Genomic DNA, 18,071 nt, shown 5'->3' on the forward strand with positions numbered 1-18,071 from the left:
GCATCCCCCCCCCAAAAAAAAATCTCAAAGCTGCGTACAGTCTAAGAAACAAACAATATATCATATATATTAGAAAGGAGGTGGAAAGGGGGCAGGTATCCAGCAAAAAAAGACCTGGGAAATCTCACCTGCCATTGAACCCAATCTGTTTTGACAATACACAATTTTGGCTTTAGCAGCCATCTCTGAAACGTAACCCCCACATAGGTTGCAGGCTTACTACACTATTTTTATTATTAATTATTGGCTCTTCACCCTAAGGTCCCACTCTAACCACTGCACCATGCTGACTCTCATTTGTATGTTCTTGGTTCTCCGCAAAAATTACACATACCGCAGTTAGCTTCTGCAAGAACCACACACACACACACACACACACACACACACACACACACACAGGGTACTTGTGGATTAGTCTATTACTCCACAAGACAACTTCTGTGGTTTCCGTTGCAATGGGCTAAACACAGTGACACCTCTGGGAGTTGCAATCCCAAAGAACTCATCATCATCCATCGTCATCAGGCAGGAGTAGCCTTGGATTTGTTTTGAAAGCCACTGCTGTCAAGGCACTGCTCCTTTCAGCAAATAGAAGATCAGGCAAGAGTTTGCCAGGTCTTTAGGGGCAAAGACCACCTGAATGAATTCTGGGTTGCATCCAATGTCACCCCTTCTCATGAGTGAACCCACCGAAACAAATGACCATGACTAACTGAGGTACATTGATTTTAATGGGTCTACTCTGAGTAAAACATTGTTGGAGGTGCCTCCCCCACACTGCATCCACATGGAATTACACCATATACACAATCCTGAAAAATAAATGAATAACTGGAATCTAAAGGTAAAGGTAAAGGGACCCCTGACCATTAGGTCCAGTCGTGACCGACTCTGGGGTTGCGCGCTCATCTCGCTCTATAGGCCAGGGGAGCCGGCGTACAGCTTCCGGGTCATGTGGCCAGCATGACTAAGCCGCTTCTGGCGAACCAGAGCAGCACACGGAAACACCGTTACCTTCCCGCCAGAGCGGTATCTATTTATCTACTTGCACTTTGGTGTGCTTTTGAACTGCTAGGTTGGCAGGAGCAGGGACCAAGCAACGGGAGCTCACCCCATCGCAGGGATTCGAACTGCCGACCTTCTGATCGGCAAGTCCTAGGCTCTGTGGTTTAATCCACAGCACCACCCACGTCCCAACTGGAATCTATTTGACCTCAATATTTTGGACAGCAACCAGTCAGTGTGCTGTAGTGGTTAGAGTGTTGGTCTAAGACCTGGGAGATAACGTTTCAAATCCCCACTCACAACAAACCTCACAGGATTGTTGTAGGGATTAAATGAAGGAGAGGGCCTTCTCTGTGGCGGCACCTGAGTGGTAGAACTCCGTCCCCACAGAGGTGTGTCTGGCATCTTCACTGCATAGCTTCCAAAGGGTGCTGAAGACGCTGGCCTTTTGACACTTGAAGTGTACGTTTCATGACCCGCCTTATATTTGTGGTTATAAGTTGCTTTCAACTGTTTCTAATGTTGTGTTGTACCCCCTGCCACACAGACACTCCCTGGAGACCTTAGGTTGAATGGTGAGCAATAAATTAATAATAATACTGATGATGAACATGTCAATGATCTTTGGTGCAATGACCAGGGAGGGCTGCATTGGAGGATTTCGGTCCTTGCTTCCACCACCTTCACAAGCAACAAATGTCCAAGCTTTAACACTCTATTTGCAGCTGGCTCAGCAGCCTTGGAAGAAAAATTCTAACAGGTCAGCAGTCCTGGGAGTTTAGATTTAAAGCTTTTGCAAGACATCTGCGGCATTCAGATGTCTAGAAGAATCATTCTCGTCAGGGGACATAAAGCCAGCAAACAGACCTTTGATCCTGCTGACAGGGACACAGAGCAGAGCTCAAGAGCATTTCACAGGACAATCATCCCAAGATCCTTTTGGGGAGTAAAGGTGTAAGACTTTAGCCACTGCACAAGAGTCAGTGGAAGGCTGAAACTGGAGCACGGAACACCACCTCCCACCTTTTTCAACCCAAGAGCCACATTTGCTTCAAGGCAACTTTCGGAGGGCCACATGCAAGTGGTGGACAAGGCCAGAGCCAAAAGCAAGCAGAGCAAAGAATGCAAATTTTGTTTTCACACTGTAGGCTAGTCCCTTTGAAATGCTAAAGAGAGCCATTGAGATGCCAGGTGATTTGACAGGTGGGTGGCTCCACCCATCCATCAAATTCAGCCTCCTGCCTCACCCGCAGGCCTGCCAATTTATTTTAGATATCTCATATGATTTACCGTATTTTTCGTCCCATAGGACGCTCCGTCCCATAGGACGCACCTAGTTTTTTGGGGGGGAAATAAAGGAAATTTCCCCCCCCCTTTATTTCCCCCCCAAAAGCAGGTCAGGGAAACCGAACCAGGTCGGGGAACAGCGGGATGGCGGCGCTGCGCCTCCCTGCTGTCCCTCGAGCTTGTGGGGCTGGCCGATGTCTGCCGGGCGGCAGGCTGCTATACGCAGTGTGGGGAGCCCTGCGGGGAACTCCTGCAGGGCTTCCCACGCTGCGGATGTCTGTCCGGTGGGCGGGGCGCTCTGCTTGAGGGCGCCTCGCCCGCCGGGCAGCAGGCTGCTATACGCAGCCTAGACTGCCCTGCGGGACCTCCCGCAGGGCTGCCTAGGCTGCGGATGTTCTCCCGAAGCGCCGGGCGCTCTGCTTTCAGGGCGCCCGACGCTCCGGGAAGCAGGCTGCTATCCGCAGCCTAGACAGCCCTGCGGGACCTCCCGCAGGGCTGCCTAGGCTGCGGATGTCTTCCTGAAGCCTGGAGAGCGAGAGGGGTTGGTGCGCACCGACCCCTCTCGCTCTCCAAGCTTCAGCGAAAGCCTGCATTCGCCCCATAGGACGCACCCAGATTTCCCCTTCATTTTTGGAGGGGGAAAAGTGCGTCCTATAGGGCAAAAATACGGTATGTAACCACCTGATTGTAATAAAGCACTGAAGTGGTTTATGAAAGGTATAAAGCAATGAAACGATAAGCAAACAAAAACAACTATTTAAAACATTTAAAGAAAAATGAAACCAATGTGAAGCTATAAAGCAGATTAAAACACATATCAACGTTCTACATGTCAGGATAGGCTTGCTTTTAGAGATGCCAAAAAGAATAAAGTGAAGGCAGCTGCCAGATGTCAATAGGCAGGGAGTTCCAAAGTGTGGGGTCTGCCACACTAAAAGATAGCTAGATAATGGATCTGGAACCATATATCTTGGGCAACATGAGTCAAGAACAAGATCCACCCAAAACATCTAACGTGGGTATGAGAACCTCTGACCTTGGTCTTGTTCCAAGTTCCTATCATCCCTTGACATAGGCCCCACTGACTGGGGATGAGAGGAGATTTAATCACATCTGGAGCGCCACGAGTTCCCCACTCCTGACCTAACAGGATAGAGCAGATCGTGGGGCCACCCACCTTGTTAGGAGCTTCTGATTCAACACACCTCTCACCCAATTCCCCACCTTGCTGCTCCATGTAGGCCAGGCTGACTCCACAGGAGATGGGCAGGAATCCCAATGTGCAAAATACTCTTTGGATTGCCTAAAGTAGATTGTAGCAATGCTTCACACATTGCTGCTGCAAATCCTTTCCCAGGTGGACCAACATTCAAAATCACCTGGGTTTGAATGAGGGATCATGTAAAGTTTGTCCCAGATGGAGTCAGCTAAGATTTGGATCATAATATACCAATTGTAACTGCTCCCTATTTATTGGTCTTCCTTTCTAGTAGAAGTCCTGCACTACAAAAGTACCCTTTGGGTTTCAAATTATATATTAATTGTTGAAGTGGTGGGGAGGGAGGGATCATAAGTGACATTAAGGGATGCCCCCTTTCCTGCCACTGCTCCAGAGAACATTTCGTAGTGAAGGATTTGAATTTTGGAAAGAGAGAGAGTTGGGACTGTATTAAACAGAAATGTTGAGATTGAATCAATGTCTAACATTGATTCTTCCAGACGCACCCAACAGCAGCGAGAGTCACATAATATCTGCTGTAATCAGAATGCACCAAAATCAAGAGACAAATTGCAGAGTCCTAATTTATCTGTTTCCCCCCTTAAAAAAAGCCTGTACTGTATAAAGCAATACTTAAAATCTTAATATAAATTATTACAAGGAAACAGGCCCCTTACACAGCTTCCATGTCCAAGACATCATCATCGTCCTGAGAGAGCTGCAAGTAGGGGTTGTCAGAGGCAGGCCGGAACTTGTACCCGGTGAGGACGAAGAACACCAAGGTGGCCATTTCATCCAGCAGCTGCAACAAAGAAGAGAGGGGCACTTGGAAAAGATTGCTAGGCAACAGGACTCCCACCCAAATGGGGCTCTTAGTTCATGGAGTCAGCTACTGCTGAAGTTACGATCACATGTGCTTACATATGAAGCAACTCTAATCCAAGTGAAACCATTGTTCCGTCTAGCCTAGCACAGGTATGAAAAGCTGGTTAGTTTCAGTGGGTCTGTCCTGAATAGAACATGTCCTTGGGGATCCTGCCATCTTCCATTCTGTGGGCATGACCAAGCCAGCATAGACGTCACCGAGAAAGGGGTGTGAGCATGTTGGGAATGTGGGCTTGGGAGAGCACATCTTTGTTTGAGACTGTCCTACCATGTGATGCCTAAAATCTTCCTGATGCAGCATTTGTGGAAGGCAATGGGGCATCAAGGCATTGCTCCTGGCGGTTGTAAGCTTACCAAAACTCACTTCCATAAAGCTCTTTATAGGTAAGGTGTCCAAGAATAAGCCATCATACTGGACAGTGCCACACATGATCTTGTAGAAGGACACAATCATCTTGTGGAGCTAAGGTGGGTATTCTAACTTGTGGAACAGTGTGAAGAGTCCTTTTTGGTTGATGAGGTCAAAGGCCTTCATCAGGTCTATAAAGGCAATGCACAACAGGCCTCTACGCTCTTTTCTCCTGCAGCTGACACAGTGAGAAAATCGTGTCAGCTGCTGACCTCTGAGCTCTAAAGCTGCATAATGACCCAGGACAGACCCTGTCAGTGAGTGACTGTAATCTGTTGAGAACTACAAGGCTTTTCCCACAGGACAAAGCAAGGAGCTCCCACGGTAGTTGTTGCAGTCACGGCAGGCACTTTAGTTTTTGTAAAGGGTCACAATGCTAGAGTTGTGTATGATTTGTGGCATGGATCCTTGCCCCCAACATTGGAAGAGGAGGCCGTGGAGGTGTCACGAGGGAGGAATTGAGGCTGGCTTTCAGCACTTCTGTTGGGAATCCTTCCTGTCCTGGGGCTTTACCGCATGCCTGAGAGTTGATGGTGTTCTTCAGCTCATCAAAGGGAGGGAGAGACGTCCAGCTCTTCCAAGACAGGAAGGGTCTGGATGCCGTCGATTGCTGTGTGAGCGGCCACATTTCCCCATCAGTACAGTTCTAGATAGTGCTCTGCTCATCGCTTCATCTGCTTGCTGTGGTCTGTGATGATCTCTCCTGGCAAGGTTTTCAAAGGTGCAGTTTTTCCTGACTGTTGGTTCAAAGGCTTTCCATCATGCCTTCGTACATTTTGCAAGTGTTGCCATCGTCAGCAGTGAATTGGATGCTCTGACACAGCTTTATCAGACACTGTCCATTAAAAATTTATGCTCCAATCGTAATGTGATTTGTATATCTACTATATGTTTTGGAAAGTTGCCTGCCTGTTTGCTATGCATTTGGACACCTCTTAAGATACTGCAAGCAAATTTTACATGATGGTTCCCAAGACCAACGAGAAGGTTTTCATCTATGTCCTGATAAAATTAGACACCATTTTTAATCGAGATGGTGGACAAACCAATTTCAAAACTAAAATGATTCTCTTTTTTGTTTCTTAGACTTTCCAAGTATGAGGCTGTTACCCTTAAGTATTTTTATTATTATTATCTCTATTGGTTTATGGGTAGTTTTCATTTATATTTTTTTCCAATTTAGGGCTTGCTTTTCTTGCTGATGTTCCCACCCCCTTTCCCCATAATCTCTCCCTGACCCTTTCTGTGTTCTCAATTAATGTCTGAAGGGCATTTCTTGAATGTGTGTGTTCTGAGATCAATAAAGCAATTACTTTTCAGTCCTAGCGTATAATAACCTGCAGGAAGAAAAAGAAACTGGGGAAAGAGTGGGCGGGGGAACCAACATTTCAGGGGGGGGGGCATCAGGCTTGAAATATTGGCTACCAGTGCCAAAGCTTAAGAATAGGTTTCCATTATAGATTTATGTTATGTTACAGCTTTGAAAGAAGCATGCTGGAGTGGGGGGGGTGGGTGGGTGGGATACCTGGTACAGCCACTTCCACTGGAATGGAACGGCGATCTTGATGAGAATAGCAATGATCCGCGTGAAGTAAATGTAGCACACAATCTGTGAGCAGAGGGAGAGGATCAGAGTTAGCAGTCAGAACAACGGAGACACAGCCCTTGAGAGACTCACGCCCCACCAATAAATCAAAATCTCGCCAGGGATTTGGGGCAGAGCCACAGCATACATAGAAAGCACACCCAACACACATTTAAAGTACATGAAAATCAGTGTGGTGCAATGATCAGAGTCTTGGGCTAGGACCTGGGAGACCAGGAATCAAATCCCCACTCAGATTCATGAAGCTCACTGCATATGAACTTGCTTCCCAGCCTATAACCTACTTCACAGGGCTGTTGTGGGGATAAAATGAGGAGGGGGAGAACCATGTATGCTACCCTGAGCTCCTTGGAAATAAGGGTGGGATATAAATGCAATACACAAATAAACAAATGGCTTTCCCTCAAAGAATACTGGGAGCGGTAGTTTCCCCATCACATAGCTCAAATTCAGAATTCCCTTAACAAACTACAGCTCCCAGGATTCTTTAGGGGGAAACCATGCGATTTCAGTGTGCAATGGATGGGCTTTCTATGCATCTGTAAGTCGGCTGGGAATGCCTCTCACAAAGGTGGAATTGGAGGAATGGCAGCGCTTGATTTCCATCTAATCATTTGAGTCACAGCGAATCAACCTGTTACTAGTTTTGATGGATCCCATTTTTGTTTCAATGGGCTGGTGCCTTCTAGGGAAGATAATTACCTCACGCAGGGACTGCCCAACAAGCATATTCTTCTTCTCCTGCCAGAGAGGCAAGGCATTTGGCAACAGTTATAACTGAAACCACCTCGTTTTAGAAAACTCAATGTGGCTTATGGTGGGTGGAGGGGCGGGGGTGGCGGCATCCAAGCAGACTTCCCATCCAGGCACTTACCAGGGTAGGACCAATCTAATAGTCAATTCTCCAGGTCTCTCAGGGCAGTCTGTCCTTCACTGGTAGCTCAGTAGCAGAGCACACACAACGGAAGTTTGGGTGCCACTGAGCTTGCTGAGAGGGTTTTGCACAGGGTTAAAACAGAGCAACAGACTCTCAGATTCCCAGACTGTCCCTGTACCTTTGACCTATGGTGCTAACCTTCCTATCTCTTTAATGTTAGACTGGTGCATCCTAGGCTGCATCCTGTTTGCAATTTCCTCCTTCTACTTCTCTCTCTCAAGAGGTAATCTTTGATCTATTCTGTGAGAACAAAGGATACAGCATCGCCGTCTTTGTCTTCTCTAGATTAGTGAGTTAGCTTAGAACTTGAAACCATTTCCAACCAAGTGACAAGCTTCCTATAATAAACAACTTTGCTGTTTTCTTACTGTACAAGCATCTCAGTGTGTGTGACTGCAGCAATTGAAGTCTACCCTCTGGCAAGAGACACAAGCCATGCTCTGCACACTGGAAATTCTAACAGCACATGATTTGCACACAGAAGGTCCCAGGTCCAATCCACATGGGCATTTCCAGGTAGGAGTGGGAGAGGTTCCCTGCCTGAGACCCTGGAGATCTGCTGCCTATCAGCACGGACAATATGGAACCGGGGCTCTTTACAAAGCAGTTCCCCTTGGTCCCTTGCGGATGTTCACAGAATCACAGAACTGTAGCACTGGAAGGGACCCAAAGGGTCATCTAATGCAATCCCCTGCAATGTGGATGGACTCCCAACTCCAATTACTCCCCAGTCAGCACAGCCAATGATCAGGGATGATGGGAGCAGTGGCCCAACATCTGAAGCCACCAGGTCAGTGAAGATTTAGCATTATTGTTTATTAAATTTGTATACTGTTCTTCATCTGAATGCCACAGGGCAATTCACAACATAAAAATATAAAACGAAAACACAAAATACGTAATAAAACAAAAATACAACAAACCAATAATCCCCCTTCCTCAAACAGATTTAAAAGGACATGGAATGTTAATCAGAAAAAAGACTAGTTAAAGAGAAACATTTTTGCCTGGTGCCCAAAGATACCGTATTTTTCTGTGTATAAGACGCCCCCCATGCATAAGATGACCCCCCCCCCCTTTTAAACTCAAAATTAAGAAATCGTTATTTTAAACATCAAGCAGAACCATTTTAATATGTTACTAAATATTCAAAGTACCGGCACCAGTGTAGCAACCCCCAAGATCACCCAAAGTTGTTGAGCATTTTTTCGTGAGATTGCGGAAGTGGTAAGTGAAAAGATTGGCAGTTCCGGCAGCTTCTTCATGGCAGCCTCACAAAAGCAAGTAGTGTTTTTTTTAAAAAAAAACTAAAAAACAAACAAACAAACAGCAACCCCATGCATTCATCATCCATGTATAAGACAACCCCCTATTTCTGACTAAACAAATTTAGCAACACACATTGTCTTATACATGGAAAAATACAGTATATAAGGAAGGCACCAGGCAAGCTTCCCTAGGGAAAGACTTCCACAAAGAGGAAGCCACCGCAGAAAAGGCCCATTCTTCTGTTTCTAGCCTCTGGACCTCTCGTGGAGGAGGCACAGAAAGAAGGGCCTTGGATGATGGTCGGTTTATATGGGGAGAGGCAGCCCTTGAGGTATTGCGATGCTAAGCCATTTAAGCTTTATAGGTCAAAACGAACACTTTGAATTAGGCTTGGAAACTAATTCGCAGCCAGTGCAGTTGTGTCAGAATTGGTGTAATATACTTAAACCATCTTGCAACCCAGTGAGCAACCTGGCAACTCAGTGAGCAACCTGGCAACTGAATTCTGCACTAGCTTAAGTTTCCGAACCGTCTTCAGAGGCAGCCGTACACACAACACGTTGCTATAATCTAACTAAGAGGTTACCAAGGCATAGGTGACAGAAGTTAGGCTACTCCTGTCCAGATAGAAGTGCAGCTAGGCCCCCAGCCAAAACTAATGGAAGGCACTCTGTGCCACCGACAGCACCTGAGCCTCAAGCAACAGCAATGGATCCTGGAGTACCCCTAAACTACGTAACCACTCCTTCAGAGGGAGTGTAACCCCATCAAGAGCAGGCAACCTCCCATCCATCTGGTCTAGGGAACTACCCACTAATAGTGCCTCAGCCTTATCTGGATTGAGCTTCAGTTTACTGGCTCTCGTCTAGCCCATTATTGAGGCAAGACAATGATCCAGCACATCCACTGCCTCACTTGCTGGTGTAAAGAAGAAGAAGAGCTATGTGTCATCATCATAATGATGATAACACATTCCAAAGCTTCAGATGACCCCACTCAGCGGTTTGATGTAGATGTTAAACAGCATGAGGGATAAGGAGCCCCATAATGAAGGCTCCATGGAGCTGAACAGCATCCCTCAAGCATCACTCTCAGGAAATGGCCATCCAAGTAGGACCAGAACCACTGCAAAGCGGTGCCACCATGGTCGATGATATAAAAAACTGCTGAGAGGTTGAAGAGAATTAACACCGACACATTTCCTCTGTTTCTCTCCTGACAGAGGTCATCCTACAGGACAACTAAAGCGGATTCTGTGACAAAACTGGGCCTAAACCCTGACTGAAGTTGATCTAAAATATCAGTTTCCTCCAAGACTGCCTGGATCTGGTCTACCACCATTCGCTCAAAAACTTTACCCAAGAAGGGGAGATTGGCAACTGGCCAGAAGTTACTCAAGATTTTCCAAATCCAGGGAGGGGAGGGTTTGTTAAGGAGTGTTTTACCACTGCCTCCTTCAAGCAGACAGGGATTAACCCCTCTAGCAAGGAGACACCTGCCTGGCCCAGCCAACTGTCCCCTTCCTGCTAGTTTTTATCTAGCAGTGACAAGAGTGCAAGTGGTCAACCTGACTGATTCAAGCATCTTGTCCACATCCCTCAGCCTTACTAACTGAAACTCATCCAACACAACAGGACTAGACAGTGCTCTGGACACTCCTTCAGATTCATCTTCAGAGTCAAGATCCCAGTAGATGCAAGCTATTTTATCAACAAAATGCTTTGCTAATAAGTTACAGCGAACTACCACCAGTTCTGCAACCTTCTTTGGGCGAGACAGTAAGAGGCCCCAGCACCACCCAGAAAAGCTCTGCCAGAAAGTGCAATGAGGATGCAATTGCGGCAGCAGAGTATGCCTTCTTTGCTGCCTTAACTGCCACTAGATAGTCCTTACAAGTGTTCAATTGCATTGAACTAGTTTTCCTACACTTGTGTTTCAGCTGTCTCCTAGCTTGTTTCCTCGCCCTATGCTCTGGGATATACCAGGAAGCCCAGTGGGCTCCACATCGTGGGAGAGGGTGCTCAGGGGCAATCGTGTCAGTTGGGGCTTTGATGGGAGGGCCAGTCATATCAGCCAGAAAATCCTCCAGGGCCATCTGGAAACCCATTGGATCCATCAGCCTCCGAGGGTGGGCCATCCTAATAGGTTCCCTGCCTCTGCAGAGAGGGAAGAGTGCCTAAAATCTCAACAGGAGGTTACTTGTGAGATCTCCAAAGCATGGAGTCTATTGAAAGAGGCTATGCAGCTGCTTACTCCTGGCCCCAATGAGCAAGCAAGAGCAGTTCAGAAGCAGTGGAGGAGGGTTAGTCAGACGGTGCCAAAGTGTGGGACCAGCAACGAGGACTCCCCACTCACAGCTGCTCATGTCAAACTCCTTACCATGACGTAGTAGTGCCGGAACAGCTTCAGCTTTGCTAGGTTAATAGCAGCTGTGGAAAAAGGAGAAAGTATGGATGGTTGAAGACGGGAGGGGCAAGGTGGCAAAAGCTTGTCTGCAAAGGGAGAAAAATGTAGCATTTATGCAAATATTGTTGTTTAACCCAAAGGTCTCCAAGAGACTCAAAACACAAACCTCTGAGTTCCATGAGCTCTTGATGAACACACAAAAGTTTTTATCAAACCCTATCCACAACCCACATTCTGAGGAATGCAAGTGAAACGAAGTCAAGAAATATCAATCAAGTCATTTATCAATCATCAGTCACCATTGGAATTAGAAAATGCAAAATATAAGGAAGTAGAACAAGTGAAAATAATAGGGTATCATAATACTCTGTGCATGCCCAGGCCCTTGACTTCTTAGGCTCATGGTCCCTAATTAATTTTTTCATACCATACCTTGTAAACTTCTTTTCTACCCATGGCCCTTTTGACCCCTAGATCTTTATTCACCTCCTGCACAATCTCATATTGATCCTGTAGAAAACCCTGCACTTTACCATTTTTAAAAAATGATACAACACACCTACAATTCAGTCTTCTCCAGGATAAACATACCCAACTGCTCCTGATAATACTTGATTTCCAGGCCCCTTATCATCTGGGTCACCCTCCTCTGCACATGGGTGGCCATCAGGCTTAAGAAGATTCACTACCTCTGCACTGGACCACATGCACGCGCACACACACACACAATCTCTCAGGCCAGAACCTATTCAGAAGGCCAAGATGCAGGGAGGTTGAAAGCCTGGGCTATAAATAAGCCAAAATTCTCTTTCCACCTGCCAAGTTAGCATTTGCTGGCTTCCGCCTTGCCAGAGACCCAAAGCCATGCTGGTTTCAAGGACAAGGTGTTGTGGGGCGGGACATGTGAGAGAGGAGTCCACAGAGTGCGGTGATGGAAAACAAGGCTAGCTGCAGCGCCATCAACTTAAGGGGGGGGGAGTGGAAACGGAGAAGCCTCTGCTGCAACCTGAAGGAGAGAGTGAAGGTTGAGAAACTGGCATTGCTTTGAGGAGGACAGACTCTCTTTGCCACGCAGAACAAAGTCCCTCGAATGAGGACACTGACTGGTCCTGCATTTTATGTTCACTGGGGACAAACCAAAATGGTCATAAGGATGGAGCAACTCTCCTATGAGTAAACACTGCAGAGTTTGAGACTTTTTACTTTAGAGAAAAGGCAAGCAAGAGACGATTTGATAGTCTAAAAACAATGCATGCCATAGAGACACTGGACAAAGAAATGTCCCCCCTTTTTCTCTCTCTCCCCCTTCCTCTCGTTAACAATGGGAGTCACAGACATCCTAAGAAAGTGAATGTTAGAAGGTCCAGGACAGATAAAAGGAAAGGGTTCCCTCATGCGGTGCATAGTTGACCTATGGAACTCACTCCCGCAGGAGGCAGTGAGGGAGGCTTTAGAAGAGCACTGGACAAATTCATGGAGAATTCTATCAACAGCTACTAGCCATGGTAGCTATGCTCTGCAGTAACGCTTCTGAATACCAGCTGCTGGAAACCGGAGGAGGATAGAGGGCTCCTGTGCTCAGGTTCTGCTTCAGCATTTTCCACAGGCACCTAGGGAAGCTCACAAGCTGAGCCTGAACATGCCAGCACTCCCCCGTTCTTATTCCCAGAAACTGGTATGCAGAGGTTTAACGGCCTCTGGATGTAGGATGTGAGAGCACTGCTGGATCAGTCCACAGACCCATCAAGTCCAGCACCCTGTTCTCAGAGGGGCCAAGCAGATGCCTATTATGGGGAGCTCACAAGCAGGACCTAAGTGCCTCTGGCAGTGGAGGTAGCACACATCCATCACAGCTTGCAGCCGGACCCAGCCTTATCCTTCATGAATTTGTCCGATCCTCTCTTAAAGCTGTCTGAGTTCACTTCGATCTGTCAAAAGAAGACAACAGACCCCACACCAGCAGCAGCTAAGGCTCATTCCGGTAAGTCGTGCTGCGGTCATAATGGGACAGAGCCACACTCAATCATAAGGAGCAACATGGTTCCCATGACACATCCTCGCAGGTTAGTCAATGAGCATTATGACGAGGGAGCCCAGAGCCACGGCGCTGGTTGACTGGAAAGGCTAGGGAGAGATCTTCCCCACCCAGGACATGGCTCTTCTTATCGGCACAGCCAGGAACAGCAATCAATGGCAGATGGTGCAGCTGTCACACTTGGCTTGAGGGCATGAGGAGTGTGGCTTCCTGTTGTTCCCCTGACCTTGCCGAGGGCAAAGGGGGCACCAGCCTAACAGGAACCGCCATGCAATTTGCTTACAAAGCAGTCAAGAACTCTCCTGCAGAACAACTGTGAAAAGGGGATAATTTACACCGCACGGGTCTTGCCCGGCACTGCGCAAAGAGAGATATATTTTCATTTGTCATTATTTTCAGAGACAAAAAAGAGGCCTCTCTGCATCAGAGACAGAGGGGGTTTTTTTTCAACCCAAGGGTCACATCCCCTTCCAGTCTAAGTTTCTGAGGGTCACACGTCAACGATGGGCGGGGCCAACAGTAAAAGTGGGTGGAGCAACAAATGCTTTGGGGGGGTTTTGTATTTTTTTCCAAAGTAATCCAGCAGTGTATAAGTCTTACAAAATGAATAAAATAGATTTATTTATTTCATAAAATGTATGCACTGCTTGATTCCAAGGCACCTGCCTGAAATCAACAGGCAGGGAGTTCCAAAGTGTAGATGCTGGATTGACAAATAAATAAATAAATGGTCATTTGTTTTAAACCGTTTTTTAATGCTATATTTTAAATTGTTGTGACCCACTCCTGAGATGCTAGGGTGAAGCACAGGTAGTAAGTGAAAAAATGTTGTAATCAGGTGCTTTGATTTGCAGTGCTGGCACTGAAGAAAAATTCTGGAGCGAGAAACTGTTTTTATTCATTGTTTTTAGCTAATTAGTTAAAATGTTAGGAGAAAAACATGTATTCTAAAGCAAGAGAGAAAGAGAGAACAGGATTAAATATAGAGGGTCATGGCGAGAAGAGTGGAACAGTATACCGTGCGGTTATTCTGCATTTTTCTGTCGTTTCTTTTTTCCATTCCCACCTAGCCTCCCAATTAGTGGTGAACTGACTGAAGGGGGATGGGTTTTCTCTCTCTACCCACCCTCTTCTTCCAAACTTTTAAGCATAAAGGAAAAGAGACAGCAGCAGGCCAGAGGGGTGGGTGAGAGAGAAAATCACAGAGTCCATTTATGACTCAAAGCTACCAGCCCAATTGCCTTTAGCCTCTTATTTTGAGAACATAATGGATTGTGATTCATTTGGTATGCTTAAAAAAGCGCAAGGTGAGGAGATGATAGCTAAAGAACATGCCTGCCATTTCAAAGGTTGGGTTTTTTTTAATGACTTATGTTCCCCTGCAGAAGTCGCTCCTACTTGTTCTAATTTCAGTGTTGCAAGAAGTATGCATCTGAATACCTCCTGCAGACAGGCGGCTTGCAGTGTCCTGATTAAACAGGTCCTAGTGGGCTCGTCCAAGACCCACTTGCATGCTCACCTATGGCAAGTGCTGTTTGTCTCCAGGGAACCAGGAACAGAGGCTTTTCTAAATGGCACAAGAAATTGGCTCCTCCCACTGTGCCCTCTCTTTGGGCTTTTTGGAGCACTGAAGACCACGCAGACAAGCGTGGCTGGAGAAAAGAGTTTTAAGAATATAAGAAAAGGAAAAGGCCAATGGCCAATCTAGTCCAGCATCCTGTTCTCGCAGATGCTTGTGGCAAACTCACATGCAGGATTCAACCACAAGAGCAAGCTCCCCTCCTCCTGCGTTTCCCAGCAGCTGATTTTCAGAAGCATTGCAGACTCCAAATTTGAAGCAGAGCATAGCATGTGGCTGGTAGCCATTGAAAGCCCTCTGTTAAATCCCCGTCTAAGGCCAGCCATGTTGGTGGCCATCCCTGCCTACTGAGGGAGGGAGTTCCACAGTTTAACTATGGTGCTGTGTGAACAAGCCCTTTCTTTTATCTGTCCTGAACCTTCCAACATTCAGATTCATTAGGTGCCCACAAGTTCTAGCATTTCTAAGAGAGGGGGGAAAACCTTCTTTCCACTTTCCCCATGCCACACATCATTTTATGAGCTTTTATCGTGTTGTTTCGTACTTGCCTTTTATCTAAAGTAATGTCCCAAATGCTGGAAGCTTTCCCTACAGTGAAGTCACCCCATCTCCACTATTTTGGTTGCCCTTTTCTGAACCTTTTCCAACTCTTGCAATATCCTACTTGAGGAGAGGCAAATGCTCCCTTTACCTGCCACACAGAGAGCTTCCTTCAATTCAAAAAAGTCACCTTGACAGACACTTTCCCCTCCTGGGCCCCAGCATCATCTTATACTGGGCTCCTTCCATTTCTCTTTCCCAGCCTTTTCCTCTAATTTTATTGCTTGCCCTTGCAATGTGCCCAGTGGCGCTGAACAAGGGAAGCACAGAGTTTGAGAAACCAGAGTAGGTGTTCTCTTACATGCAAACACCTCTCACAGTGCCTAGCAGACTATTTTTACAACGCGGAAAGAAGTCAACAGGAAGGGAGAATGTCCGGGTGTAACTGAAGATGGGCAGTCTCAGCTTAAACTGGCAAGAGCAGGCATTTTCCAGAATATGCCTGCCAGTTATGAACAAAGGAAGCTGCCAAGTCAGACCACTGGGCTCATCTAGCTCAGTGCTGTCTACACTGACTGGCAGCTGCTCTTCCAGCCCTACCCAGAGATGCCAGGGACTGAACCTTTGGACCTTCTCAATGCAAGGCAGATGCGCTCTGCTGAACAACAGCCCTTCAGCTAAAAACAAAGCAAGATTCTAGTCCTCATCATCAGTTCTGAATAAATAGGAACAGAGAAAGCTGCATAAACAGAATCAGAACATTGGAGCCCATCTAGCTCAGTACTGTGCTCACTGACTGGCAGCTGCTTTCAGGCAGGGGTTCTTTCCCTGGCCCTGCCTGGAGATGCCACCGAGCTATGGATGTAGGAATAGAATCAACCAACTTACCTTCATGTTTATTTATTAAGTTTGACCTCCATTTCCTTCACTGAAATATGAAAAGGGAGAAGCAGAATACCTGGGGCGGGCCCCTTTTCCCTATGAAATCACCCCAAGGGAAGCCTAGACTGCTCCTCCTTGTGGCTTTCCTTCCACCAGTCTACTAGTGTGATTTGATTCCAAAGGATAACTGAGGCCCTCCGAACTGCTGCATTAGGAATTCTTGCTTGCTGTTGCTGGTACCGTTTGCACTCTCTCTCCCCCCACCTTATCGCCACATTCATCGCTACATCTTTTATTATTTCATTATCTGCTGGGCTCCTGGCAAGCCGCCTTGGGAGATGCACTTGCACAAAATGGCAGGCTATAAATATTTTTTAATAATTTAAAGCAAAAGCCCTCCAGGCTGCCAGCTTCAATGCAGGAAAGGTACACCGTAAATCAACCACCAGACAACTCTGGATGCAGACGCCCATCTCTCTCTCTCTCTCTCTCTTTCGCCAGCATCGACCGTGGGGTGCACATTTGACTAGCCAAATATTTCACCGGCAGACCTATCCACCCTTGAACCAAGAACATATAAGTTTATGTGATCAATTTTGCGCAGAGCGTTTCCTAAATATCTGCACAGGGATTTTACTTCTTAAATAAAATGCATCAAGCAGTCTAGCATAACGGGCTCTAGCATGGGCTCACAAGACATTAAATATGCGCATATATATATATATATATATATATATATATATAGTAGAGAGTTGGGGGGAGAAACGCAGAGTAAAAGTGATAGCAGCGTGTTTGCATGAAGGTCACAGATCACAGATTTATAGAATCACAGAGCTGGAAAGGATGTCAAGGGTCATCTAGTCCAACTCTCTGCAATGCAGGAATCTCAACTAAAGCACCCAAGACAGATGACCATCCAACCTCTGCTTAAAAACCTCCAAGGAATGAGGGTCTACCATCTTCTGAGGGAGCCATTGCAATTTCCAACAGCTGTTACCGTCAGAAATTTCATCCTAATGTTTTAAAAATCTCCTTTCCTGTACCTTGAAGCCATTGGTTTGGTCCTAACCTCCAGAGCAGGAGAAAACAAACTTGCTCCATCTTCCATGGTACAGCACTTTAGATATTTGAGATGGCTACCATATCTCTTCTTAGTCACCTCTTATCCATGTTAAACATACCCAACTCCCTTAATCATTCCTCATAAGGGTTGATTTCCACACCCTTAAACATCTTCGTTTGCCTTCTCTGCACACGTTCCAGCTTGTCAATAGCTTTCTTAAATTATGGTGCCCAGAACTGTACATAGTACTCCAGGTGTGGTCCGATGAAGGCAGAATAGAACAGTACTATTACTTCCTTTGATCTGGACACTAGATCCTTTTCAAATGTACTACTAGTAAGCCAGGTGTTCCCCATCTTATATTTGGTGCAGCTGGTTCTTCTTGCCAAAGTGCAAAACCTTTCATTTGTCCCTATTGAAATTCATTTTGTTAGTCTGGGCTCAGCTCTCCAATCTGTTAAAGTCATCTTGAATCCCAATGCTGTCTTCTGCGGCATTAGCTACCTCTCCCCAGCTTGGTGTCATCTGCAAATTGGTTGAGCATCCCCTCAATTCCTTCATCCAAGACACTTTTGTCCAGGATTATAAGGAATCCTTAGTGAACGCTCTTTGGATTCAGTCAGTCAACCAGCTATAAATCCACCTAACAGTTACCTCACTCAGCCCACAGTTTACCAGCTTGTCAACAAGAATATAATGGGGCACTTTGTCAAAAGCCTTACTGAAATCAAGATACACTACACCCACAGCATACCCCTGATCCACCAAGCTTGTAACTCTATGACAAAAGAAATATGATTCATGCGGCATGACTTATTTTTGAGAAACCCATGCTGGGTCTTAGCATCTTTTTCTAAGTGCTCATGGACTGACTGTTGAATTATATGTTCTATGACATTTCCTGGTATCAACGTCAAGCTACCATGTAGGTAGCTACATGGGTCTCCCT

General features: G+C 46.3%; 1 protein-coding gene across 2 annotated transcripts in view; it reads right to left on the reverse strand.

Annotated features, from left to right (window-relative positions):
• The window catches only part of GPR107 (G protein-coupled receptor 107), a 52,061-nt gene that overhangs the window by 4,026 nt on the left and 29,964 nt on the right, over positions 1–18,071 (reverse strand). The window contains exons 15-17 of one of the 2 annotated variants that reach the window (XM_028714228.2): positions 10,997–11,046; positions 6,331–6,414; positions 4,189–4,313 (exon numbers count right to left, since the gene is read on the reverse strand). In XM_028714228.2, the coding sequence (XP_028570061.1) occupies positions 4,189–4,313; positions 6,331–6,414; positions 10,997–11,046 (259 nt within the window). The remainder of the gene's footprint in view (positions 1–4,188; positions 4,314–6,330; positions 6,415–10,996; positions 11,047–18,071) is intronic. The other variant, XR_013391367.1, reaches the window with a different exon arrangement.

This window comes from Podarcis muralis, chromosome Z, assembly GCF_964188315.1.
Source record: "Podarcis muralis chromosome Z, rPodMur119.hap1.1, whole genome shotgun sequence".
NCBI lineage: Eukaryota > Metazoa > Chordata > Lepidosauria > Squamata > Lacertidae > Podarcis > Podarcis muralis.